Consider the following 27687-nt stretch of genomic DNA (forward strand, 5'->3'; position numbering starts at 1 on the left):
AATGAGAAAAATGTTCTTTACCCATTAACTGTTTTCCTTTAAGACTATAGAGCATTCATATATAGAACCATAGCATTTATTTTTCATAACAGATCACAGGTTTCATCAAGTTCAGTTTTGAGTGAAAACCCAGAGAAACATGTGTTTGAGATAGTATACTGTTTAATGTAGTGTTGAGAAAAATTAAACAGGAGAACTGAAAGAACATTTATATGAGGCTCTCAATCCTGAGATTCATAAGTATGCAACACCAGAAGAGCAGGAATGATCCATGTAAACACATTCCTTCTAAGAAAAGTGCAAGTTGAATGCAGCTTATGCTGAATGTGATATCAGCCATTTGCTAAGCACCTGTTACGAATGCTCGAGGTACTCTACACACAGACTTACATTTAATCATCATGAGGCTATAAAATAGGTGTGTTACCCACTCCAGATATAAAAGAATTGGATCCTAGATAAGTAATCAGCTCAAAGTCACACAAGTGACAGAGCCTATATCTGAGTTGACACAAAGGTGAACACAACTTGAAGCCTAACCTTGTCAAATAACATGATAAATTTCAACAATGTAAAACTGGAAAAATGTATAGGAAACAGGTAAGAGATTAGGAGATTAGTTTGGTCTATAATACAAACAAAACTTTTGATAAATTTTAAACAGAAACTCTATACATATGTCCAAAGATCTATCAAGTTCTTTTAAAAAAGGAATTATGTGTGTTTTGTTCATTTTAACATCTTATTCAGTTTAATACTAATAAAATATTAGATATTTTCCATGTCATAACTTCAGTGCAAAGGTCAAATTTTTCCAATTAATGATTCAACTCAATTAATGAACTAATTTTATGATAAAATATTATCTGGAAAGACATCTCAAATATAGAAAGTAATATCTTGTTATATTTGTTCACAGAAGCACATTCAGTTCAGTTCAGTTCAGTTTAGGAAAGTTCAATCTTCATGCAACTGCAACATGAGAGTTGAACGTTTCCAACTTTGTCAACTGAATTAAATAACCCAAGTTACTATACACTTATTCTGAAACCTTGGACCTTTTGGACACAGAATTTTCTATCCATATTAATCCAACAGAATAGTTAATAGCATTTAACGTTGATTGGCGCTAATGGTAAAAAATCTGCCTGAAATGCAGGAGACACAGGAGATTCGAGTTCAATCTCTGAGTCAGGAAGATCCCCTGGAGGAGGGCAACTCACTCCAATATTCTTGCCTGGAGAATCCCATGGACAGAGGAGCCTGGCAGGTTACAGTCCATGGGGTCACCAAGAGTCTGACATGACTGAGCAACTATACTTACACTTAATTCCCTAACTTAAAGTTCTTTCTGGTTAAAACTGCTAGATGGCTTTCTATTAAATGCTTCTAAACTACGTGTTACACAACATCCCAATTATTTCATGGGAAGGAGGAGTGGACAAGATCATCTTTAAACGCAAGTGGAAAAAGAGAATAATAAATATCTATTAATAGCCCCCCAAAAAATTATGGAAAAGGTGATTTCTTGGGAGAACTTTCCTTAGCAGAAATTGGCTTGGGAATAAACAAAAACATTAGTGGAACAGAGGATTCAGATTTCAAATTCCCAGATATATGAAACTTTGCTGTATGGCAATGGTGGTATTTCGATTCAATTACAAGAGTAGGAATCATTTAATAAATGGTTTTCTCAATTAACTTCCCATATGAAAAAAGAAAAACTTAAGTTGGATTTTAGCCTCATGCTATACACAAAAATAAATCCCAAACATACTACATGCAACTATAAAAATTAAAATCTTAGAAAAAAATACAGAAAAATTACAATGGTTACTTAGGGATTTTTAAGACTCCCCTAGCCAAGACAGGGAACAGAACTGTGAAAGAAAATATAAGTTTATTTGAAAAAATGATCATTAAAATATATTCAGTGGCAACAAACACCATAATCAAAATTATTTAGAAAGATTACAATAGACTAAGAAAAATATCTGTGATGATAAGATAAAGTTTAAATCTTCAATATGTAATGTGACCTCACAAATTATTAAGGTAAAAGGTATAATAGAAATATGAGTAAATGATATGAAAAATGGCAGGTAAATTTTAGCATTTACACTATTTTAGTATTACACTACGATTTAAACATTCAAGTAATACTGTAATGTCATTATTAAAATACCTCTGTGGGTAAGCATGAATGGGGAGAGGGCCTCTTTAAACTATTGAAGGAATTTTGAATTATGTTAGCATTGTTCCTGTCAGATATTGGTAATATTTATATAACAATATTTCATAAGAAAGAAATCAAACCTTCAACAGATTTCACTGGGATTTTTTGAAAATTTAGAGCAGTGCTATCCAACAGAAAACACAATATAAATCACAAGTGCAAATCCCATATATAATTTTAATTTTCTAACAGCTATATAACAACAAATAAAAAGAAATAGGTGAAATTATAGCAATATATTTTATTTAATTCAGTAAAACATGTAAATCAATATTAAAGTTACTGAAAGATTTTACATTCTATTTTAAATCTTTGAAAACTAGTGAGTATTTTTACATTTACAGCACATCTCAATTTGAACCAGCTGTATTTCAAGTGCCCAAGAGCCAGATGTCTAGCTGATACAGTGTCAGGCAGCACAGTATAGTGTTTTTTGCCTATCAACAGACAGAAAGTATGTAGGAGTTCATTGATCTGACATCATAGAACAAATCTGCATTCAGAGAATACAATTTTCAACTCACTGTCATTTATTATCAAAATCTTCTATGACACAAGTAGTATGTAACAGGAACTGCCCAAATTTACAACTATTCCAACTTGCTTGAATGTGTTTTCACTTAGCAACACTCAGTCACTTGGATTCAGACAGGAAGAATACAGTTGGATAGACTTATTCAGGGCTGGAGTTTAATCAAGCAGCTCTTCAGAAAAAGAGAGGGTACAAGTTGAAGCACATACAAAGATATGACTGTAACAGTGATGCACTGATTCAGATTTGGATAAAAAGGAAGGGATGATCAATAAAAGCAAAACTATGGAATAATCCAGCATAGAAATAAAGGTTCAGTACAAAGAAATATTCATTATTTTCCATTAACATTCATGCCTCGAGAGAGAAGGAGATGGGGAGGGGGAAAGGGAACGAAGGAGGAGAAAGAAGGGAAGGAGAGGAAGCGGAGAGGCACCCCAGAACCATGCAAGAAGAGAAGGGAAGGAGGAAACAGAATATTTAAACACACGAGAAAATACCTACATTAAAATGTGTTCATAATGAGATTTATGGAACTTGTCTCTGAACCTTTTCACAGGAAAAAATCTCCTTTGGTGTAGTGCTACCAGCTTTTGAGTAGAAATAAACCATTACACTAGCACAGATCTTAAAACAACAAACACACAAAACCCTTGCTTTGACCCACATCTCCTGCAATGGCTACTTTCTTTCTACATTCTGGAGCCAAGCTTTCAAAAGCTGTCTACCTGGTATCCACATCCTCATCTATCTTCACCCTTCAACTCTCATCCCCTCCCCTGAAGCTACTTAACCTCTCTCCCTACAGTCATCAGTAAGTTTCATGCCGAATTCATCAGCTAAATTTCAGTCTTCAATGTACCTGAACTATTCAAAGAATTTCAATCAGTTCACCACTCCTGCCTCCCCAAAACATCTCATTCTTGAATTCTTGCCATTACACTATTTTCCTCCTTTTCTTTTTAGCCTCTCCTCAATCATATAGGGTAACTCCTCTGCCTCTATTAATATGTAAATTTTACTTTATGTGGTTCTTATCCTGGGTCATCTTTTCTTCCTACTCTAAACACATCTTTTCTGCTATCTTATTTACTGAGGCAATTTTAAAGACTGTGCATACCTGTGCGCTCAGTCGTGTCCAACTCTTTGCGACCCCATGAACTGTAGCCCGCTAGGCTCCTCTGTCCATGGGATTTCCCAGGCAGGAATATTGGAGAGGGTTGCCATTTCCTTCTCCAGGGCATCTTCCCAACCCAGGGATCAAACTCACATTTCCTGCATTGGCAAGGAGACTCTACTCGCTGAGCCAATGTATTTTCCCCAATTTTATATCTCTATCCTGAACTCCCTTTCTGAGCTCCATATCATAACATCAAATGCTTATCCGACATCACTACATGAGTATTTCTCATCTGGTCCAAATGTAACATGCAAAATTGAAATTGAATGTTCTAATGCCCTTGCCATTTCTTCCTGCTCCTTCAATCTTTTCCATTGGAGTAAATGACAACTTTATGACCTTCCCAGTTTTCCATGACACAAACCTACCAGTGACTCTTCACATCTCTTTCCCCCTCAGACTCTGTATCTACTGCTAAGTCGCTTCAGTCGTGTCCAACTCTGTGCGACCCCATAGATGGCAGCCCATCAGGCTCCCCCGTCCCTGGGAAGAACACTGGAGTGGGTTGCCATTTCCTTCTCCAATGCATGAAAGTGAAAAGTGAAAGTGAAGGCGCTCAGTCGTGTCCAACTCTTCATGACCCCATGGACTGCAGCCCACCAGGCTCCTCCACCCATGGGATTTTCCAGGCAAGAGTACTGGAGTGGGGTGCCATCGCCTTCTCCGTCTGTATCTACTACTATAGCACAAAAAGTATATAAGTAATAGTTCTCAATAAACACATCCACTTTTCCGTTTATTTTACTTTTGGATAAGTTCCTAATTGTTCAAAAACTTCCATTGTTGACCTCTTTCAATCAACTGTACCAAAAGCACCTCATAAGATCTTTTATTTTTTTCAGATCATAAACTCTCTTTTTATTTTCACCTTCATTGATTCAGAAGGTGATTTAGAAGAATAACCTTTCACATGATCTTCTATAAACAAAAATCTAGTCATGTTACGCTTCTGTTTTAAAATTCTTCAGTAACTACTCATACTCAGGGGACTTTTCATATGGGTTTATGTAATTTAGTTTCATTACTTTTCCAACTTCTTCTGCAACTCTCCCCTTGCTCATTATAAGACTGACTGTAACCTTGTTAAAATCTGAAAATTTTCTGTCACTCTGAGTCTCCTTCACCTACATCATTACACTTAATTGATCACACCTGAACTTCATTAATTTGTGCCTATCTCTCCAATTTGGTAAGAGCGCACTGAATTCTAACCTTGTTTTCCAAGGTGATCATTAACACTATTAAAAACGTATCATCTGTAACCTAATGAGGATACTAAACTTTCTACTCTATTACTACAAAAGATCTTAATCAAGGACCAATCTCTGAAGTAAAATGCTGATTACACTGCTTCAGATTAATATGAATCCACTGATAGTGTGGATAACGTGTTCACAATGGCCTGTCAGTGATGCTATATTTTATCATCTGCCAGGAGGATTGAGATAATAGCTAGTAAATTTATACTGGAGGAATTTTATAATTCCTCTTTCTTTTTTACTAAGATAAATGTCATAAGTGTCTTCTCTGTGTGCCTCAATTTAAACACATTTTAAAAGTTTGTCAGAAACACGATGCTATAAACTTTTTATATAAGTAAAAGCATTGTATTAACAAAGCATACAAATTCTATCGCTAAATTTTATAATTAATGTAATTTTATAACTACATAATTCAAAACTCTAGACTTCTTAACAGTGCTTAACGCATAATATTAACCTTTGAATGAATTATTTCCTCACCAACTATAGAGACTTCAAGTTCTTCAAATATCCACCATAAAGCTAGAAAACTCCAAATATTTTTATCTAAAGGACCACAAGACTTCCTCAAAAGGCATTCTATTTTTAGCACATAAAAGGAATAGATCTAATTCTCACATGATTTTTAACTTTCAATGGATGATTCTTAGAAGACATCACTTTAACAGTAACAGCAATTTCCTAAAAGAGGAGAAGCTTACAGGAACAGGAATGGCAGTGTTTGAGAAATAAAGGTATTCTGATGCAAACCCTTTTTTTCTCCAAAAAAAGGAAGCTCATTCAAACTAGTTCATATAAAGAAAAAGTCATTGCAAGGATGTCACAGGCATTTCATAAACAGACAATATCAGAACAAGTGCAGCTGGGTCTTACACGACCTGGAAGTGGAAAGTCAGAAACCAAGACTCTTCCCTCTGTCTTTCAGTCCTCCTTAATTCTCTCTTCAAGTCTTTTTTCTAATTTTCCATCTTCCACACGAGTCAACTAGTTGTCATTCTCTATTGTATGTCACCGATCATTGACCTTCCACTGCTAACAGTCTCATTATCTGCTGTTTGGAAGGAAAGAAGGGCTTTTGTGAACAAAACAAATCTTTAAAATGTCAGACAACACACATCATTGGCCATTAGGCAGTCAAAGGATTGGCTCCAATAGGGGCCCAATAGTTCATGAGTTACATTAAAACTGTAGTTGTCTCCTGAGATTTCTTAATTACATTGGTCTTCTCAATCTAAATAAAAAGTGATTGGCCAATGCAGAAAATGTGTACATTTTAAGGATTCTTCATACAGTCACAAGAAATACTCTACAATTTGTCATTCTAGTGCCATGATTTTATAGAGTCCTACCACTTTGATGTGATATGTTTCTGCATGTTGATGTTTCTCCACCCTGCACCCCATCCCCTAAAAAAAGACTTTAACAGTTTAGAAAACTGTTAGGAAATGAAAGGCCATGTGAATTATTAAATGTTTTCATATGATTATATGAAACAACATAACTTCTTGTCCAAATTAGGTGCTAATCTTCTGACATGCTCACCTATCAAAGTAACGTGATATCCCAATCACATAAGTTCAAAGTAGAAACATAATAAATGGTAGCTACTAAAAGGCCAAAATTTCAAGTAGTCTGAGACTATATTGTTCTTCCGAAAGTTAGACATGATCCTACAGATAAATATGAACAAAAAGGGAATGAGACTATTGATCCTGACTGAAGGATGAGGTTGACACCTCAACCTAGATCATGACCAAACAAAATTAGGCAAATGAAATTCCATGTTAAGAATGTCTTGTGCTTTTCAGTACGTCTTCCTTATTAAATGGAACACATAAAAATGAAGCAATGAGAATTACTAATATGACACTTAAAAAAAAAGGAAATATGACACATAGTTCATACGATAAAGCAAAACTTGAACTGGATACAAAGAAAATCTTATAAAAGACCACAAGGCAATAATGAATTACTTCTCATGATTACAAAGAGAAGTAATCGTTCTGGATTATCTCGATCAGGAGTACTTGGAAGCATCAAAGAAATGTATGCCTAATGGTAAAGGTCTGCCTTTTCTAAAACCTGCTTGAACATCTGGAAGTTCACGATCACATATTGCCGAAGACTGGCTTGGAGAATTTTGAGCATGACTTTACTAGCGTGTGAGATGAGTGCAACTGTGCGGTAGTTTGAGCATTCTTTGGCATTGCCTTTCTTTGGGATTGGAATGAAGACTGACCTTATCCAGTTCTGTGGCCACTGCTGAGTTTTCCAAATGTGCTGGCATATTGAGTGTGGCACTTTCACAGCATCATCTTTCAGGATTTGAAATAGCTCAATTGGAATTCCATCACCTCCACTAGCTTTATTCGTAGTGATGCTCTCTAAGGCCCACTTGAATTCACATTCCAAGAGGTCTGGCTCCAGGTGAGTGATCATGCCATCGTGATTATCTTGGTCGTGAATATTTTTTTGTACAGTTCTGTGTATTCTTGCCACCTCTTCTTAATATCTTCTGCCTCTGTTAGGTCCATACCATTTCTGTCCTTTATCAAGCCCATCTTTGCATGAAATGTTCCCTTTATAGCTCTAATTTTCTTGAAGAGACCTCTTGTTTTTCCTAGTCTGTTGTTTTCCTCTATTTCTTTGCACTGATCGCTGAGGAAGGCTTTCTTATCTCTCCTTGCTATTCTTTAGAACTCTGCATTCAGATGCTTATATCTTTCCTTTTCTCCTTTGCTTTTTTCTTCTTTTCTTTTCACAGCTATTTGTAAGGCCTCCTCAGACAGCCATTTTGCTTTTTTGCATTTCATTTCCACGGGGATGGTCTTGGTTCCTGTCTCCTGTACAATGTCACGAACCTCCGTCCATAGTTCATCAGGCATTCTATCTATCAGATCTAGTCCCTTAAATCTATTCCTCACTTCCACTGTATAATCATAAGGGATTTGATTTAGGTCACATCTGAATGGTCTAGTGGTTTTCCCTACTTTCTTCAATTTAAGTCTGAATTTGGCAATAAGGAGTTCATGATCTGAGCCACAGTCAGCTCCTGGTCTTGTTTTTGCTAACTGTATAGAGCTTCTCCATCTTTGGCTGCAAATATAATCAATCTGATTTCGGTGTTGACCGTCTGGTGATGTCCATGTGTAGAGTCTTCTCTTGTGTTATTGGAAGAGGGTGTTTGCTATGACCAGTGCATTCTCTTGGCAAAACTCTATTAGCCTTTGCCCTGCTTCATTCCATGCTCCAAGGCCAAATTTGCCTGTTACTCCAGGTGTATCTTGACTTCCTACTTTTGCATTCCAGTCCCCTATAATGTAAAGGACATCTTTTTTGGGTGTTATTTCTAAAAGGTCTTGTAGGTCTTCACAGAACCATTCAACTTCAGCTTCTTCAGCGTTACTGGTTGGGGCATAGGCTTGGATTACTGTAGTATTGAATGGTTTGCGTTGGAAACGAACAGACAGCATTCTGTCATTTTTAAGATTGCATCCAAGTATTGCATTTCGGACTCTTTCGTTGACCATGATGGCTATTCCATTTCTTCTAAGGGATTCCTGCCCACAATAGTAGATATAATGGTCATCTGAGTTAAATTCACCCATTCCTGTCCATTTTAGTTCACTGAGACACCAGAGATCAAATTGCCAACATCCGCTGGATGATGGAGAAAGCAAGAGAGTTCCAGAAAAACATCTATTTCTGCTTCATTGACTATTTCAAAGCCTTTGACTGTGTGGATCACAATAAACTGTGGAAAATTCTGAAAGAGATGGGAATAATATACCACCTTACCTGCCTCTTGAGAAACCTGTATGCAGGTCAGGAAGCACCAGTTAGAACTGGACATGGAACAACAGACTGGTTCCAAATAGGAAAAGGAGTACGCCAAGGTTGTATATTGTCACCCTGCTTATTTAACTTATATGCAGAGTACATAAGGTACAGTATGAGGAACGCTGGGCTGGAAGAAGCACAAGCAGGAATCAAGATTGCAGGGAGAAATATCAATAACCTCATATATGCAGATGACACTACCCTTATGGCAGAAAGTGAAGAGGAACTAAGAAGCCTCTTGATAAAAGTGAAAGAGGAGAGTGAAAAGGTTGGTTTGAAGCTCAACATTCAGAAAACAAAGATCATGGCATCTGGTCCCATCACTTCATGGGAAATAGATGGAAAAACAGTGGAAACAGTGTCAGACTTTATTTTGGGGGGCTCCAAAATCACTGCAGATGCTGATTGCAGCCATGAAATTAAAAGACGCTTACTCCTTGGAAGGAAAGTTCTGACCAACCTAGATAGCATATTAAAAAGCAGAGACATTACTTTGTCAACAAAGGTCTGTCTAGTCAAGGCTATGGATTTTCCCGTGGTCATGTATGGATGTGAGAGTTGGACTGTGAAGAAAGCTGATCGCTGAAGAATTGATGCTTTTGAACTGTGGTGCTGGAGAAGACTCTTGAGAGTCCCTTGGACTGCAAGGAGATCCAACCAGTCCATTCTAAAGGATATCAATCCTGGGTATTCATTGGAAGGACTGATGCTGAAGCTGAAACTCCAATATTCTGGCCACCTCATGCGATGAGTTGACTCACTGGAAAAGACTCTGATGCTTGGAGTGATTGGGGGGCGGGAGGAGATGGGGATGTCAGAGAACGAGATGGCTGGATGGCATCACTGACTCAATGGACATGAGTTTGAGTGAACTCCGGGAATTGGTGATGGACAGGGAGGCCTGGCGTGCTGCGATTCATGGGGTCGCAAAGAGTCGGACATGACTGATAGACTCAACTGAACTGAACTGAACTGGTAAAGGTCTAAAAACTCATTATATTTCTGAGTGAAAAATAAATACAGGAGGGTATAATTCCATACAATATCTGTTATCTTCACCACCTTGACTATTTTAGTGTCTGCAGTAAAACATAGATACCATTCTTTTTATTTAAAATAGGAAAGAATTACAAGACCATATAATAACTCATTTTTAAATAATAACTTCTAAAATATTTGTCCTTCCTATTCTTATTTAATAGCTGTCTCCCTAATTATTCTAAGATGTTATATATATATATATACTGTTGCTGCTAAGTCGCTTCGGTTATGTCCAACTCTGTGCGACCCCATAGACGGCAGCCCACCAGGTTCCCCCGTCATTGGGATTCTCCAGGCAAGAACACTGGAGTGGGTTGCAATATATATATATAAATAGCAACTGTACCTTAGATGATCAGGTAGTGAGTGAAAGTTGCTTGGCGACCCCACAGACTGTAGCCCACCAGTCTCCTCTGTCCATGGAATTCTCCAGGCAAGAATACTGGAGTGGATTGCCACTCCAGGGGATCTTCCCAACCCAGGGATCACAGCCAGGCCTCTTGAATTGGCAGGCAGCTTCTTTACCATCTGAGCCACCAGGGGATGATGATCAGGTAGCAGCTGTTTAATTTCTTAAAACATGTGATTTACATTTGGCAGGAATGATATTCTTTACATTAGATTTGTTTTTCAGCCCAGCAGTAAATATTTTGGTAAAACAGATCTTCTATCTTCTTATAATTTGATGAAATATCCCACTATTTTACATTTGATGCTTATTTTTTTCACTTTTTTTCCCTTAATTGGGTCATAATTGATTCTCTGTGATACAGAGAAATAATTCCATAATGATATAGCTCTCATTTTGTCCTATTAAATTCCTATTTTATTCTTTCTTGTAACTGCACTAGTTTAAACCCTTTCAATCAATCTTTCTTTTTTTTTCTCATTGCAGATTCCATTTTTTTTCCTCCTCGCGGAACTATTAACCACACTATTTCCCCAAGATTATGACAATATCTTTCTATAGGAAGCCACACTCCCCAGTTTTTTTTGATGTGGGAGTTTGATGGCTTCATCCTTTTAAGTTTTTAACCATGTCAACAGGAGGCAGTTTCTCAACAAGAATTTTACTTTTTATATGTAAATATGACACTATCAGTTAATGACCAAAAGAGTAAAACAATAGCCAACATGTATTAAGTAATTACTATTTGCTATGGCACCTTGAAAAGCACTTCACATGCATTTATTCCTTTAATCCTCAAAAACATTCTTTCAAATAAATGCTATTGTTCCATCCATATTTACTTTGTAACTGGAAAAATTGATATAATGATAGATTTATTTATTTATCCAAGATCACAAAGCAGATAAGCAATGAAGCTGGACTGGATTTGAAGCAGTCTGAGCTGCTGCTGCTAAGTCACTTCAGTCATGTTCAACTCTGTGCAACCCCAGATGGCAGCCCACCAGGCTCCCCCATCCCTGGGATTCTCCAGGCAAGAACACTGGAATGGGTTGCCATTTCCTTCTCCAGTACATGAACGTGAAAAGGGAAAGTGAAGTCACTCGGTCGTGTCCGATTCTTAGCGACCCCATGAACCGCAGCCTACCAGGTCCCTCCGTCCTTGGGATTTTCCAGGCAAGAGTACTGGAGTGGGGTGCCATTGCCTTCTCTGGTCTGAGCTGAGGCCATCATAAGTAGGGCATGATCATGATCGCCTATAGCACGTGTTCAGAAAGACATGGCAAAAGAAGGTTCCTATGCCCAATATGCTGCTGTATGCCTGAAATCCTAAGCAATTAAACATTATACAATTTTTCCATATTAAGAAGGCCTTGAGAGAGCACCTCTCTTTAAAATCTCAGCATAAATAAGCCTATCAGACAGAACCCAGACAGAGCCTTTCCAGCTTGTCTGAAGAAAGTTTTATCAGCCAGCAGAGTTAAATAAAGGAATCTCCCTGGTAGGAGAAATCTAGATCACTGACTATGCTGGAAGATTGTAGTCGGAGGGAAAAGCTTCAAATCCTCAAGAACTTTAGACACAATACTTTGACAAACTATCTTCCTCACAAACTATGTACAAGAATCTAGCATATGGTGAGATAGGACAGATGCTCTCTGCTTTTAACCTAACAATTCATCTCTGTCTTCATCAGAGGCCTCAAATAATATTAATAAGAAATACAGAAACTATGGAGTAGGGACTATTCTATGCTTTAGTAAACAGTCTTTATTGAAGGTAGCAGTCAAAATTAGATTTAAACAATCATTAGTTTTGGAATAAAACAAAGAAGGAACTTCTCTTTTGGACATCAGTAGACACTATCTAGTTACACATAAACCAGAAAAAAGAGTCTAAATGGAATTTTCATCAACTGTGCATCATTTTCACACTGTCTTAGTTCTGGGTATCATATTTTTCTTGCTTCCACTAAAGGACAAGTTGAACTTTCTGATGGAAGTTTATACAATATTGTCATTACAAATACAACATACACCAACTGCTGGAAAAATATCTACATAGGCATGAAACTGTTATTTACCACTTTAGATTGTGTTTGCCCATTTTACACTCATATTACTACACAACTCTTGGGGATGGGTAGGTAAAAGACGGTTGGTGAAACGATGAATGAGATCTTCAGATATGTATTGGTTATGGAACTGCGGGCAATTCATTCGTTGAGTCTTAGTTTTCTCATGTCTAAAGTGAGGCAGTTGGAGTAACTAACCCCTAATGTGTCACATTAAGGCAAAGTCTAAGACGCTACAGAGATACCTGCCCAAAGCAGAGACAGAGGTCACACAAAAAGGTTTTCATTAAAGAAAAGAGAGAGAGACATTAATCAGAACTAGTTCATTTAGAAGACTGTTCACATCTAGGAATGGCATGGGTTAATAACAAAAGAGAGCTCGTTAGAAGTGTCATTCAGTTCAGTTCAGTTCAGTTCAGTCGCTCAGCCCTGTATGCGACCCCATGAATCACAGTGTCATTAGCTGAGCCAAATAAGGAGATAAATGGATCAAGTAAAATAATATTGTATTGGAAGGACCAAAAGAGATGAGGGGAAATGCACAGGAGGAACAGGAATACTCAGAATGAGACAAAAGGTGGTTTACATCACTCCAGCATTATTCATACTACCAAACACCTCAAAGCATTACTTCAGCATTAAGAGAAATAATAGTCATGTTTTGTCTAAACTGCTCAATCTAGAAGTTTGAAACAAACTGTAGCCGATTCGATTTAATAAAATTGTTCAACCAAAATTACAAAAGAGCTAACCTGCTCAAGGTTCAAAAGTTTATTTACTGAAGCAAGCCAAGATGCAGTCCATCAGACCACAGCTTTCAGAACGTCAGTGTTCACTACACAGAAAATTAACATATTAAGATATCAATTCTTTTCTTGTCATTTCCACTGCCACAAGTACACTTCCCATTTTAACTAAAAAGCAGTATTTTGAAACTCGTATATGAAAAAACACACTGCCATAGCTAAAACCATAATTTCATTTTTTTAAAATGCTAGTAAGCTATGAGATGGAGAAGGAAATGGCAACCCACTCCAGTGTTCTTGCCTGGAGAATCCCAGGGACGGCAGAGCCTGGTCGGCTGCCGTCTATGGCGTCGCACAGAGTCGGACACGACTGAAGCGACTTAGCAGCAGCAAGCTATGAGAAACTCCATTCAGTAAATCAATAGAATTTCACTCAGATTTCTTATTGCTTATGTCAGTGTGTACATCTCCAGTACGCCTTTTTCTTTTTAATTTTCAAAACTGAACACTTTTTATAATCATTATACAGTTCACAAATGCATTTGACATATTTCCAAAAGAAGTGAAAACAAGTGCCTTCACTTCCATTTGACCCGTAAATGTATTTATGTATTCAGCCAAATTGACTGCTCTTCCTTTTGCGTTAGGAAAAGCTGTTTCCAGGACTTTCTACAGAAAGTAATCTGTCTGACTAGCAGGTCACAGGCCATTTACCGGTTTGGATTTGGGAAGCCCCGGCAGGTAAACGGGCAGTTTTGCTGTAACATGTTGATAGAATTTTCAGGCTGCTGTGTAACTGTAAAACATTCCAAGGTGATTTTAGATACTAAAGGAGGCTGTCCCGGGTGCTCTGCAAAGTGCCAGCTACTTAGAAGTTGCAGCATTGGCGGAGACACGGTGCCCAGACTCCAAGAGCGCTTCCACCTCCTCGCGGCCGGGAGCCCGCGGCGGCAGCCGGCAGAGCGGCAGCCTGGTCCCGCACCGCGAGGAGCACGGCCTCCGCGGGACCCCGGGGCCGGCCGGCCTCCCTCCCGCCTCCCGCCTCCCGCGCGCGCACCCACCTGGGGGCGCTGGGCCGCCTGCGGGCTGCTCGCGGCTCCCGCGCGCCCGGCCCGGCGCTGCTGGCAGCATCGCGGCCGCTGAAGCCCAGGCGCCTGGACGCGTGCCCGCCGAGCCCGGACTCTCCGGATCTGAGCCCTCCTCGACCTGGTCCCCGGCCTCGCTGTCCTCAGCCCGCTTCCCACCGCGGCCGCCGCGGCCGAGGGCCCGGAAACGCAGCCCCTGGGCGCGGGCCGCAGGGCGAGGGCTCGCCGCGCAGGGCTCCCTGCGGAAGTGAAACTGCTCAGGGGTTCGCGCAGGTCTCCTTTTTAGGCCACTTTGGTTTCTCCTAACAATCTTCGGGCGTGTTCCCTCCTCACGTTTTCACTCAGGACATTTTTAGAGCGAGGTTACCTGACTTTCTCGTTCCATTCAAGGGCTTCCGCGATGCCCCTTCTTCCTGGAAGAAATAGGGTTACCAGACACGTACTGGAAAAGAGAGATAGTTGTTCAGTAGCTCAGTCTGACTCTTTGCGACCCCATGGACTGCATGCAGCAAGCCAGGACTCCCTGTCCCTCTTTATCTCCCAGTCTACCTAAGTTCATCTATGAATCGGTGATGCCATCCAGCAGACCTACAGATATGGATGAGTCAGTAAAGGTATAGATAATAATGTGGATAGAGATATATAGTTGGAGTTTTGTGGTTTGTTTTGGGTTTGGAGGGCTTGTTTATTAGCTTTGATATTGCATTTTTCCCAAACATTTTAGGTTAGACCCATAAATTCTGCATTATATATTTCCTACTCCAGCTCAAAACTGGGCCTAGTTAAAAAACAAAATAGACATGGATCTAAATTGGTCCTTTGTTTGTTTGTTTGCCCTAAAGACGGAAATACTCAAAGAGTTTCCCCAGAGCCTTAAAATAAACATCCCTTCTTCTCTCAGGGATTTCTAAATTACATTTCTAATTTACATTCTGAAGTTAAAAATGTTTGGAGATCAATTTGAAGAGTTGGTAATTGTTCATGCCTAAATATCCCCCCCTCTCTTTTTATAAAAGTAACCTAGAAAGGAGGCTTACATACCAACTGTTTATATTTGTAGACCAACTATTTGGTATTGATCTCATAAAGTCTCTTTTAGGAATGGCATACAAATCAAGTATTGAAACTTTGTTTTTTCACATAGCTGAACTTGTTTTACATTTTATATCATGATGAAGTAAACTGGGAGAAATACGTCAGCAAATTTGAAAGCTGTTATAGATGTATTTATATATATACATTCAATATATATTCCAATTGTTCCTTTAACCTCATTGTTAACTTTAAGTTGATTTCCTGTATTTGAAATAATGGAGCAGAAGATTTTATTTAATCTGTGAAATAATATCATATTGACAAATTTACTGTCTTCTGCAAGTGCCTATTTACCAGGAGACCACAGTACAATAAGGTAAAAACAGAGAGTTTGGATTAAAGAGTATATATAAACTCTTGGTGAATATTTTCAGAAATTCAGTACTCAGGAAAGCACAAATCTTCTTAAACCAATCCATTGGGGAGACAGTGTTCTCACTGATGCATCTTCACAAAAGATGCTTTGACCAAGATTCTGAGGGGAAGGTGATAGACACCTTCTAACTCCTGCTCGCCAGTTAAGTGTCCATCTCTTCAAAAGCAGCCCAGTTTTCTCTATGCAAATACACAATGCTTATTCCCTGCTTGCACACAAAGAGTTGTTCACAGGATAATCTTCAGATAGCAAATTGTATCTGTCACATATTGAGTAGCCTTCTTGTATGAAAAGCCCTGCACTGGAAGTCAGAAGGCTGTGGCTGCCATCTTGATTTTCCTCCTCACTATCTGGGCAGCTGGGGCAATTCTGTTATTTCTGAGCCTTGCATAATCCCAGCTAAATGAGGAAATTGAAACGATTATACTCAGGACTCTGACAGCTATACAGTTTTATGACGCTGTCTCCTCTAATAAGATAACAATATTTATAATACATAGGATAATTAAGTATTTTCAGGTACTTCCACAACTTTATCAGTATAATCCTGGTATACGGAAAAATGAAAATAAAAATGTGTCTAAAATTCGGGGCTGTTTATATTAAGTTACTTTATTGAATAAGACTTCGTGTTGGAAAAGCTTAAAAATCTATAAAGTTCAAAAATTATTCTAGCTTTGGTTTTGTTTCAGGTACTGAATGAGAACACAACTCTTGTTCAAAGATTTTGATGTAACAGTTTAGCCTCTTATTTGTTCACTCTTTTTAAATTAATATTGCTAATAACAGCTACTCTGTTTTAAGTATTATCTGTGCCAAGCACCATGTATGTGATTCACAATGTTCACTTGATTTGGTTCTCAAACCAATGTGGCTTTAGCCATATTTTACAAATGAAGAATCTGGATTTTAAAAGTTTTAAGTAGACAGAACTGGAATTCAATCCCAAATCTGACCCCATAGCCTTCCCTCTTAGTATAAGCCTTCTCTTCCTTAAGGTTGCATCAATCAGTTCAGTTCAGTTCAGTCACTCAGTCGTGTCCGACTCTTCACGACCCCATGAATCACAGCACGCCAGGCCTCCCTGTCCATAACCAACTCCCAGAGTTCACTCAAACTCATGTCCATTGAGTTGGTGATGCCATCCAGCCATCTCATTCTCTGTCGTCCCCGGATCCTCCCACCCCCAATCCCTCCCAGCATCAGATTCTTTTCCAGTGAGTCAACTCTTCGCATGAGGTGGCCAAAGTATTGCAGTTTCAGTTTTAGCATCAGTCCTTCCAATGAACACCCAGGACTGATCTCCTTTGGAATGGACTGGTTGGATCTTCTTGCAGTCCAAGGGACTCTCAAGAGTCTTCTCCAGCACCACAGTTCAAAAGCATCAATTCTTCGGGGATCAGCTTTCTTCACAGTCCAACTCTCACATGCATACATGACCACGAGAAAAACCATAGCCTTGACAGGATGGACTTTTGTTGGCAAAGTAATGTCTCTGATTTTAATATACTATCTAGTTTGGTCATAACTTTCCTTCCAAGGAAAAGCGTCTTTTAATTTCATGGCTGCAATCAGCATCCGCAGTGATTTTGGAGTCCAAAAAAATAAAGTCTGACAGTGCTTCCACTGTTTCCCCATCTATTTCCCATAAAATGATGGGACCAGATGCCATGATCTTAGTTTTCTGAACATTGAGCTTTAATCCAACTTTTTCATTCTCCTCTTTCACTTTCATCAAGAAGCTTTTTAGTTCCTCTTCACTTTCTGCCATAAGGGTGGTGTCATCTGCATATCTGAGGTTATTGATATCTCTCCCAGCAATCTTGATTCCAGCTTGTGCTTCTTCCAGCCCAGCGTTCCTCATGATGTACTCTGCATAGAAGTTAAATAAGCAGGGTGACAATATACAACCTTGATGCACTCCTTTTCCTATTTGGAACCAGTCTGTTGTTCCATGTCCAGTTCTAACTGTTGCTTCCTGACCTGCATACAGGTTTCTCAAGAGGCAGGTCAGGTGGTCTGGGATTCCCATCTCTTTCAGAATGTTCCACAGTTTATTGTGATCCACACAGTCAAAGGCTTTGGCATAGTCAATGAAGCAGAAATATATGCTTTTCTGGAACTCTCTTGCTTTCTCCATGATCCAGCGGATGTTGGCAATTTGATCTCTGGTGCCTCTGCCTTTTCTAAAACCTGCTTGAACATCTGGAAGTTCACGGTTCACATATTGCTGAAATCTTGCTTGGAGAATTTTGAGCATGACTTTACTAGCGTGTGAGATGAGTGCAATTGTGTGGTAGTTTGAGCATTCTTTAGCATTTCCTTTCTTTGGGATTGGAATGAAGACTGACCTTTTCCAGTCCTGTGGCCACTGCTGAGTTTTCCAAATGTGCTGGCATATTGAGTGCAGCACTTTCATAGCATCATCTTTCAGGATTTGAAATAGCTCAACTGGAATTCCATCACCTCCACTGGCTTTGTTCGTAGTGATGCTCTCTAAGGCCCACTTGACTTCACATTCCAAGATATCTGGCTTCAGGTGAGTGATCACGCCATCGTGATTATCTTGGTCGCGAAGATCTTTTTTGTACAGTTCTTCTGTGTATTCTGTTGTTTTCCTCTGTTTCTTTGCATTGATCGCTGAGGAAGGTTTTCTTATCTCTCCTTGCTATTCTTTAGAACTCTGTATTCAGATGCTTATATCTTTGCTTTTCTCCTTTGCTTTTCGCTTCTCTTCTTTTCACAGCTATTGGTAAGGCCTCCTCAGACAGCCATTTTGCTTTTTTGCATTTCTTTTCCACGGGGATGGTCTTGGTCCCTGTCTCCCGTACAATGTCACAAACCTCCGTCCATAGTTCATCAGGCACTCTTATCTATCAGATCTAGTCCCTTAAATCTATTTCTTACTTCCACTGTATAATCATAAGGGATTTGATTTAGGTCATATCTGAATGGTCTAGTGGTTTTCCCTACTTTCTTCAATTTCAGTCTGAATTTGGCAATAAGGAGTTCATGATCTGAGCCACAGTCAGCTCCTAGTCTTGTTTTTGCTAACTGTATAGAGCTTCTCCATCTTTGGGTGCGAAGAATATAATTAATGTGACTATGCAATAAGGTTGCATAGTTATTGCTAAAGATTGCATGGATGTCATAGGCAAGGTTATAATATATCAAAAAAATTGCTTCTGTTTTCCTCATCTTCTTTCCACAGAGCAAAAATCTCATAGAAATGAACATCTATCTCCTTCAAAACAGGTTTGAATTGAACTCATAATTCATTATAATACTGGCACTATTTAGTTGAGAATATGTAGACATTGTTTTCACAAAGAAAAGAAAATGTGTGGAGGTCACACACAGAGAGATCATGAAGAAAGTCTTACATGTATTCTACCTTTGCCCATGCATATGAAAAGATATTTTAGAAATGTTTTCACTCATTGTGGTCTTCTCAGTGCCAGATAATCTTTAGTCACAGTTGACTTTATTTTCCCTCAACCTCCTCCCCTAAGGAAATGATACTGTCTAAAATGCTGGGTTAATCTCTTGGTTCACATTTGTTCTCAGACAGGAGGCACTTAGTAATCCTCACACTGAGATGCTTTTTCAGGCAGAATGCGACCAGCAGAGTGTAATCACAGGTTTCTGATTTTTCCCCTGTTACAGAATGACAAAAAATGCTATCCACAGTTGGTTTCTAGTTTCTCAATATATCAAACTCTTGGATCCATTGACTTCTTCCCTTGTATTCTTTTTAACAGCATATTGACAGCTTCAGTCTCATTACCCCACTCAGTAGAGATTAGGAGCCTCATGCTGACTCTATGTTCCAATAACTGGATGTCTGAGGCCCTGTTGCCCTGTTGCAGCTGCATGGCTGATTCCTTGTGCCCTTGCAGACTGGATGCTTTTGCTAATTCTGTTGGTTTCATTTCTACTTTTAGATTCTGGATCGCTTAAAAAAAAAAAAAAACTACAAAAACTGTTTCTTTCCTAAAGCAGCAAGATATCATAAAAGTGAAAGAGTACATTGTTTCTTCATAGCTATTTATTATCAGAGAATTTTCCTCTAAGAAAATGTCAAGATATTTAGGCATATATTATACTATTCTCATGAAAGAAAATGAAAGTGAAAGTCACTCAGTCCTGACTGACTCTTTCAGACCCCATGGACTATAGAGTCCATGGAATTCTCCAGGTCAGAATACTGAAGTGGGTAGCCTTTCCCTTCTTCAGGGGATTTTCCCTACCCAGGGATTGAACCCAGGTCCCTCGCATTCAGGCGGATTCTTTACCAGCTGAGCCACAAGGGAAGCCCATAATATTCTCATAGAGTGTCTTATTTTCTAGCTCAAAACTAGACCAAATACTAGGAGGGTTTGAAGGCATTTCCTAGCAATGGTACTTTCCCTCCTATTGTTTCTGAGAGACTTTCTTCATTTTCTTCTCCTTCCGCACATTTAACTGAATTCTTTCCTGTTAACCTGTGTGATGGGCCCCCTAAAGATGTCCTAAAGATCTAAAGATGTTAGGTATTTATTACCTAGCATTACATGGAAGGTGGAATTAAGTTAAAGATACTGAAATGGGAAGAGTCATGTGGATTATCCAGGTAAGTCAATGTAATAACATTATACATACAGGGTACTTATAAGATGGAGGCAGAAAAGTCAGAGAAGAGATGTGATGAGGAAGCAGAGATTGGAGTAATGTGCTGTGAATAATGTTGGGCAGGGGCGGGGGACACAAGCCAAAGAATGTAGGCCTCCTCTAGAAGCAGGCAGAGACAAGGAAACACATTCCCCTCCAAAACCTTCAGGAGAAACCAGCCCTGCTGAAACCTGGCTTTTAGCCCAGTGGGACTGATTTTGAATTTATGACTCCTGAACTATAGAATAATAAATGTGTTGTGAGCTACTAAGTTTGTGGTAGTTTGTTAGAGTAGCAGTAGAAAACTAATATCAACCTAAGGTGATAAATTGAGTGTTCGGAGATAATTCATTAAGAGGGAAAAAATTATCTTCTTCTAAATAAACATATATTAAAGAATATTCAACTCCTTTTCACATTAATTTGCTAAGACCCTATGGAGTAGCATTTCACTGTTAATTGGTGATTGTGGTAGCTCTTTGATATTCCTTCCTGCAGGGCTACTTGCCTCTGTTCTTTAGTGGCTGAGCAGATGTGCTGAATCTTCACTTTTCTATTCAATTGAGAATCACTTATGGAACTCACCAAGTTTTCTGCTTATATAGTAGCTGACAATCCCCTCACCCCAGCCACCCCTGCCTATGTTAACAAGTGAAAGTAAGTTTGCTAGAATGGAGCTTGATTATTATATCTGAGTTTTAACAAACAATGCTATAAAAATTTTAAGTGCCAAGAAATATAAAATTCTCTATTTCTCATTTTGGCTGTTTTGACTTTTGAAAAAAAACAACCTCTGATAATTTGCTTCTGTGTTTAGCCAAAATTATTGATTAGATAAGGTTTTCAGCCCTACCCTGTACCCTGCTTATAATGTTTTCCTTAGTACTTAACTCACCAGAGGTCTCTCAATAGCTGAACCTGTTAGCTTCAATCTACAGGATTGATAAAAGCAGACATTGCTCTTCACATTTTCATTATTCATTTATATATTAGTTCATTCAAAGAGATTTTAGTATGTGCTTACTATCCCCAAAATACAGTGCTAGGCACTGGACATGTAGTGATAAAAAGATGCAGCCCTTGCTTCCATAAAGTCTGCTTTCGAGACATTCTGCTTCAGTTTTTGTGGAGAATTATATGGGATAAAGTAATACTGAACAGTTCTATAATAATTGAAAATATCTCTGGACCATTGGATACATCAAGGATATTCTTTCCTGTAAGTCATGTGATTGTTAGAGCAGCTTCCATTATAAATAAACCATAGTAAAGAAACATTGAAATTGGGAGTTTGGAACTAGAAGACAACAACAGGAAGTGGTTGGAAGCAAATTTCAACAGGAAGAGAAGCAAAGATAATGTTTGAGACAGTGGTGTAACTAGCTATTAGGGTGCTTCGGGCAGTTTCTTAAGAACTGTGCCCCTGAAACTATCCAAAAATTGGAAGAACATACAGAAGGTATTTTCCACATCTGCACACAATTTCAAAGGGTAGTGAATAGCCTGTTAACAGTTCAGAAGAGAAGATAATACAGACATTTTTTGAGGAAACCCACTCAGAGAAGAAAAAGCAGTTAGGTAAAACAGACTCTACAAAGAGCTAAAAACGGGTAGCAGAACAGAAAATGGCATCTTATGGTGAGAATTCTCACCAAAAATTGACTTATCGTTTTCCGAAAACAAGGCCTCCTCTAGAAGCGGGCAAAGACAAGGAAACACATTCCCCTCCAGAGCCTCCAGGAGAAACCAGCCCTGCTGGTTTCTAAAAACCTGACTTTTTAGCCCAGTGAGAATGATTGAATTTCTGACCTCCTGAACTGTAGAATAATAAATATGTTATGAACTACTAACAGTAACAGAAATGTTGGTGATGTGAAACTAATATCAAGAGTATTAACTCATATAGGGCTTCTGAGAGTTCATCTGCTCCTTTCCTATGACCAATGCATTTCCACGTTCTGAGAGACCAGTTGTGTGGTCCCAATTCATCTTTTAAAGAGAACATCCTAGAAGACCTCTGCCCTCATGAGTTATCTGAGATTTCAGGACAGAGGGGCCTCAATGGCACAAGCTGTACATTCTCTTGATAGACCTCATATAGAGTTCATGGATCCTGAGCCTTCAAGAATGGATGGAGGAAATCTCAAGCCATTCTTATTGGGATGAATGAAAAAATATTTCTTCATTAAGCTTTGCTGGAATCAAAAACATCATGTATGCTTTTGAAGGAAAGAGAAGACATTATTTATTATGAAGGGGTGATTTTCTTTTGTGAATCTAGGTCAAACATGCATAAGAGAGGGATGTTGAAAACTATATTGAAAAAAAGATGAATTTCACTCACTGGTATAGCTACCTCCCTAGAGGCTTCCTGAACACCCACAGAAACAGAGGAAGTTAGGGGTGTGAGAAATTTGTCTAATGGCTAGAAGTGTGAGTGGGAGAGCGCTTTGAAAAATTTTGATGAGGGAATATAAGAAATATATTTAGTTCTGTGACACTGCCAATATTTTGCATAAGTTTTCTTACATTTGTTTCCTACTGAAAAAAAAAATCTGGCTTTTATTTTGAAAATTACTGAAAGCAATATTGAAAGTAACTGAAATAGAAGAAAATAAATTTAAAAATTTAAGATTAAAAGTGAAAGCTATTTTTACTCTAAATACATACTGAGCATTTTCTTTGTTAATATTTTCTTTGATAATATTCTAATCAGGATACATAAAAGATGGACATTTTGTATGTTAAAGTATATAATTCATAAAATGATCTTAATAGTCTAATAATTAAGTTAACAAAAATTCAACTTAAAAATAAAAGAATCTTGTTTTATAGACACAATGAATACTTGAACTAGTACTGAGGAATTTGAAAATAAAGTGAATATTCAAAGCAATCATAATGGATTATTATCCAATCAGTCAGCAGCTGTATGTTAAGTACCTACTACATGTCATAGTTTCTATTCTTAGAGTGTTTTCCATAAGACAAATAATAGAAATTGTAATAAAGTATAGAGTATGCCAACATTATAATACGGAAAGTATAATATTATTATAGACCAGGCCCTGGGTTATTTGGGATATTAAACAGATTAGGACAGGGCATAGGAAGGCTAGCTTAGCGTGATAGTGAGGAAAACTCTCCCAGAGATTAATTATCCATATGCCTGACCAATTTTAAATAATTAAAATACAATCTCTAAAGTAAAATCTCAATTTAAGAAAAGGCAAGGGCTCCTTGGTACACAAACTATTTTCACAAGTGAATTCCAATCTACACTAAAACAAGCAAAAAATGATAATGATCAGTAAAGCTATTGTACCATAAAGCTAAATATGTCACTTTTTTCTAAATCTTTACTGAAACTTATTCGTTATTGTAATACCACTAGTAAGTGGTAATTATTTTTCAGTTTTCTCTTGAAATTCTAAATGAAGTGGATAGTTACCAAGTGTACTGATAGTTTCCCCTGTTATACCTTTCATATTTGGTTAAAAGGGATCAGATTTCAGTGACTAACTGGTAGAATGCAATTTATCTTGCCACCAGCTTCTTTTTTCATGAAAAATACTGCCTTAAAGAAGAAAGAGAGAAGCTACATGTGAAGTAAGCCTTTTATTTTTTGGCCCTTTGCAGAAGTACATGTTACACAAGGCTGTGGTGGTTCCTTCCCAGACAAGCATAACCAGTAAGAAGGGTCTAGTAGGAGTCTCTTACGATGCTTCCTATTCCCTGGAAGAGGTCTAGCACCCTGACTCCTATTCAGACACAAAGGGAGAAGAGATCTGCTGTCTGATATGTGTCCCAGTGAACTAGAAATCACAATATAAATCAGCTGACGACTTGTGGCCACATTGTGACTCTGACATAAGCTCATTAGTGAACTCAACTGTAGTGCAGATTATTCCTTATTTACTCATTACATATGTTTGTCAGAAGCTAAAGGGAATTCCCTTCTTGGGCTTAAGAGTGGATTCACCTATAAATCTGATTCTGTGATCTAAGCAGAATTGACTACACATTCTTGTGACTTCCTGTGCTCTGTGCTTATTTTTATCATAACAACACTCAGTTTATTCTTACTAATTTTGATATAGCCTTCCTATAATAAAATGTAAGCCTCTCAAAGGGTCTTATTCATTTTTCTATCCCCAGGACTATCATAGTTTTAAGAACAGAATAGGTGACTCATACATAAAAATTAGTGTTTGTTGAATTAATCACTGTGAGAACTATTAGAAACACAAAGTTGAACAAAAAGAGTCCCAGGTCTCAAAAATCTTAATGCTTAATGAAGAAGGCAGATATGTAAACTAATGGTAATTTAATTCACATAAATATAACCCTACATAGGCTTCCCAGGTGACTCAGTGGTAAAGAATCTGTCTCCATTGCAGGAGATACAAGAGACACAGGTTCAATCCCTGGCTAGGGAAGATTACCTGGAGGAGGACATGGCAACCCACTCCAGTATTCCTGCCTAGAGAACCCGGTGGACAGAGGAGCCTGGTGGGCTTCAGTCCATGGGATTGCAAAGAGTCAGACACGACTGAGCATAGAAGCCACAAACCCTAAATAAAGGTACAGAACAAATTGTTTAAGCCTGAAATGGAAGAGGTGATTAAATATTAGGGAGCCTTCTGACCAAAGTAAGTTTTGAAGTTTGGATCTTTAAGATTGGGCATTATTTCCACAGAGGTTATTTCCACAAAGAGATGAAGGAGGTACAATGAAGATGCAGCTGTGAGTTATGCCTAAACTTTGGACTTTTATTATTTAAACAGCTTCACTGCTGGTAGCATTGTTGAGAGTGTTACCGGTGGTCATGCATTAGGCTGAACTCTTTTGTATGCACATGAGAGATTCCCAGGCCAAACCAAGTTAGGTAAAGTGGGACATTTTAACAGATCCTGTGACCAAACTGTGGGAAGAAGAGTGGTGTACCTAGGCCTTGTGGAAAACTGAAATAAAGGACTGTTCTTTCCCCCTCCACTTCCTTTCTGTTATTCTAGAATGCATTGCTATGCATGCTAACTCACTTCAGTTCAGTTCAGTTCAGTCACTCAGTCGTGTCCGACTCTGCGACCCCATGAATCACAGCACAGCAGGCCTACCTGTCCATCACCAACTCCCAGAGTTCACTCAAACTCATGTCCATCAAGTTGGTGATGCCATCCAGCCATCTCATTCTTTGTCATCCCCGTCTCCTCCTGCCCCCAATCCTTCCCAGCATCAGACTCTTTTCCAGTGAGTCAACTCTTTGCATGAGGTGGCCAAAGTATTGGAGTTTCAGCTTTAGCATCAGTCCTTCCAATGAACACCCAGGACTGATCTTTTTTACAATGGACTGGTTGGATCTCCTTGCAGTATAAGGGACTCTCAAGAGTCTTCTCCAACACCACAGTTCAAAAGCATCAAATGTTCAGCTATCAGCTTTCTTCACAATCCAACTCTCACATCTATTCATGACCACTAGAAAAACCATAGCCTTGACCAGATGGAAATTTGTTGGCCATGTAATGTCTCTGCTTTTTCATATGCTATCTAGGTTGGTCATAACTTACCTTCCAAGGAGTAAGCGTCTTTTAATTTCATGGCTGCAATCAGCATCCGCAGTGATTTTGGAGCCCCAAAAAATAAAGTCTGACACTGTTTCCATGTTTCCCATCTATTTCCCATGAAGTGATGGGACCAGATGCCATGATCTTTGTTTTCTGAATGTTGAGCTTCAAGCCAACTTTTTCACTCTCCTCTTTCATTTTCAGCAAGAGGCTTTTTAGTTCCTCTTCACTTTCTGCCATAAGGGTGGTGTCATCTGCATATCTGAGGTGACTGATATTTCTCCCAGCAATCTTGATTCCAGCTTGTGCTTCTTCCAGCCTGGCATTTCACATGATGTACTCTGCATATAAGTTAAATAATCAGGGTGAAAATATGCAGCCTTGACATACTCTTTTCCCAATTTTGAACCAGTCCATCGTTCCATATCCGGTTCTGCTGCTGCTAAGTCACTTCAGTCGTGTCCGACTCTGTGCGACCCCATAGACGGAAGCCCACCAGGCTCCCCCATCCCTGGGATTCTCCAGGCAAGAACACTGGAGTGGGTTGCCATTTCCTTCTCCAAGGTATGAAAGTGAAAAGTGAAAGTGAAGTCGCTCAGTTGTGTCCGACCCTTAGCGACCCCACGGACTGCAGCCTACCAGGCTCCTCCATCCATGGGATTTTCTAGGCAAGAGTACTGGAGTGGCTTGCCAGGAAGCAGGTAAGGTGGTCTTGTATTCCCATTTCTTTAAGAATTTTCCACAGTTTGTTGTATTCCACTCAGTCATAGGGTTTAGTCTAGTCAGTGAAACACAATTAGATGTTTTTCTGGAATTCTTTTGTTTATTCTATGATCCAATGTATGTTAGCATTTTGACCTCTGGTTCCTCTGCTTTTTCTAAATTCAACTTGAACATTTGGAAGTTCTTGGTTCATGTACTGTTGAAGCCTCACTTGGAGAATTTTGAGCATTAGCTTGCTAGTGTGTGAGATGAGTGCTATTTTGCTGTAGTTTGAACATTCTTTGGCATTGCCTTTCTTTGGTATTGGAATGAAAACTGACCTTTTCTAGTCCTGTGGCACCACCTGGGAAGCCCTTATTCTAGAGTAGTTGCCTGGAAATGTTGAAAACAGGCCAAGCTGAGGCAAAATGAGTAGGATAGTGAGTTGCTGTCTGTGGTATCAAGTTTAGAAAATTATGAGGTATGAATCTTCACAGCAGCATTATCCATAAGAGTTAAAACATGGAAGCAACCCACATGTACATTAACTGTTGAATGGGTTAAAAAACATGCAGTATAACATACAATGGGATATTATCCTGCAATATAAAGAACGAAGTTCTGATATATACTACAACGTGGAAACATAGGTCAAGTTAAAGAAGCCACTCACCAAAGACCACACACTGTATCATTCTATTTATATGGAACATCCAAAGTAGGCAAATCATCAGGGACAAAAAGTAGATTTGTGAAGAAGTTGAGGTTCGCAGCAGATGGAGAGTGAATGCTCAGTCCATGGTTTCTTGTTTTAGGGTAATTAAAACATTCTAAAATTAGAAAATAAAATTAGAGAGTAAAATTAGTGAAATTAGAAAGTAAAATTAGAAAGTGA

At 38.6% G+C, this 27687-nt stretch overlaps 1 protein-coding gene across 9 annotated transcripts in view; it reads right to left on the bottom strand.

Moving 5' to 3' along the window:
* Positions 1 to 27687, bottom strand: part of BANK1 (B cell scaffold protein with ankyrin repeats 1) — a 360244-nt gene that overhangs the window by 319900 nt on the left and 12657 nt on the right. For 4 of the 9 annotated variants that reach the window (XM_088836203.1, XM_088836205.1, XM_088836206.1 and 1 more), the window contains one exon: positions 27466 to 27622. The exons of 2 other annotated variants lie outside the window; for them this stretch is intronic. In XM_088836203.1, coding sequence (XP_088692329.1) covers positions 27466 to 27523 — 58 coding nt within the window. In that variant the 5' untranslated portion in view covers positions 27524 to 27622. Of the gene's footprint in view, positions 1 to 14381; positions 14567 to 27465; positions 27623 to 27687 lie in introns of those variants that run through there. 3 more of the 9 variants (XM_088836209.1, XM_088836202.1, XM_055434906.2) reach the window with 1 other exon arrangement.

The sequence above is a fragment of the Moschus berezovskii genome, chromosome 5 (genome assembly GCF_049115385.1).
Source record: "Moschus berezovskii isolate FMDL1 chromosome 5, NW_MosBer_1.0, whole genome shotgun sequence".
In the NCBI taxonomy this organism is placed as follows: domain Eukaryota; kingdom Metazoa; phylum Chordata; class Mammalia; order Artiodactyla; family Moschidae; genus Moschus; species Moschus berezovskii.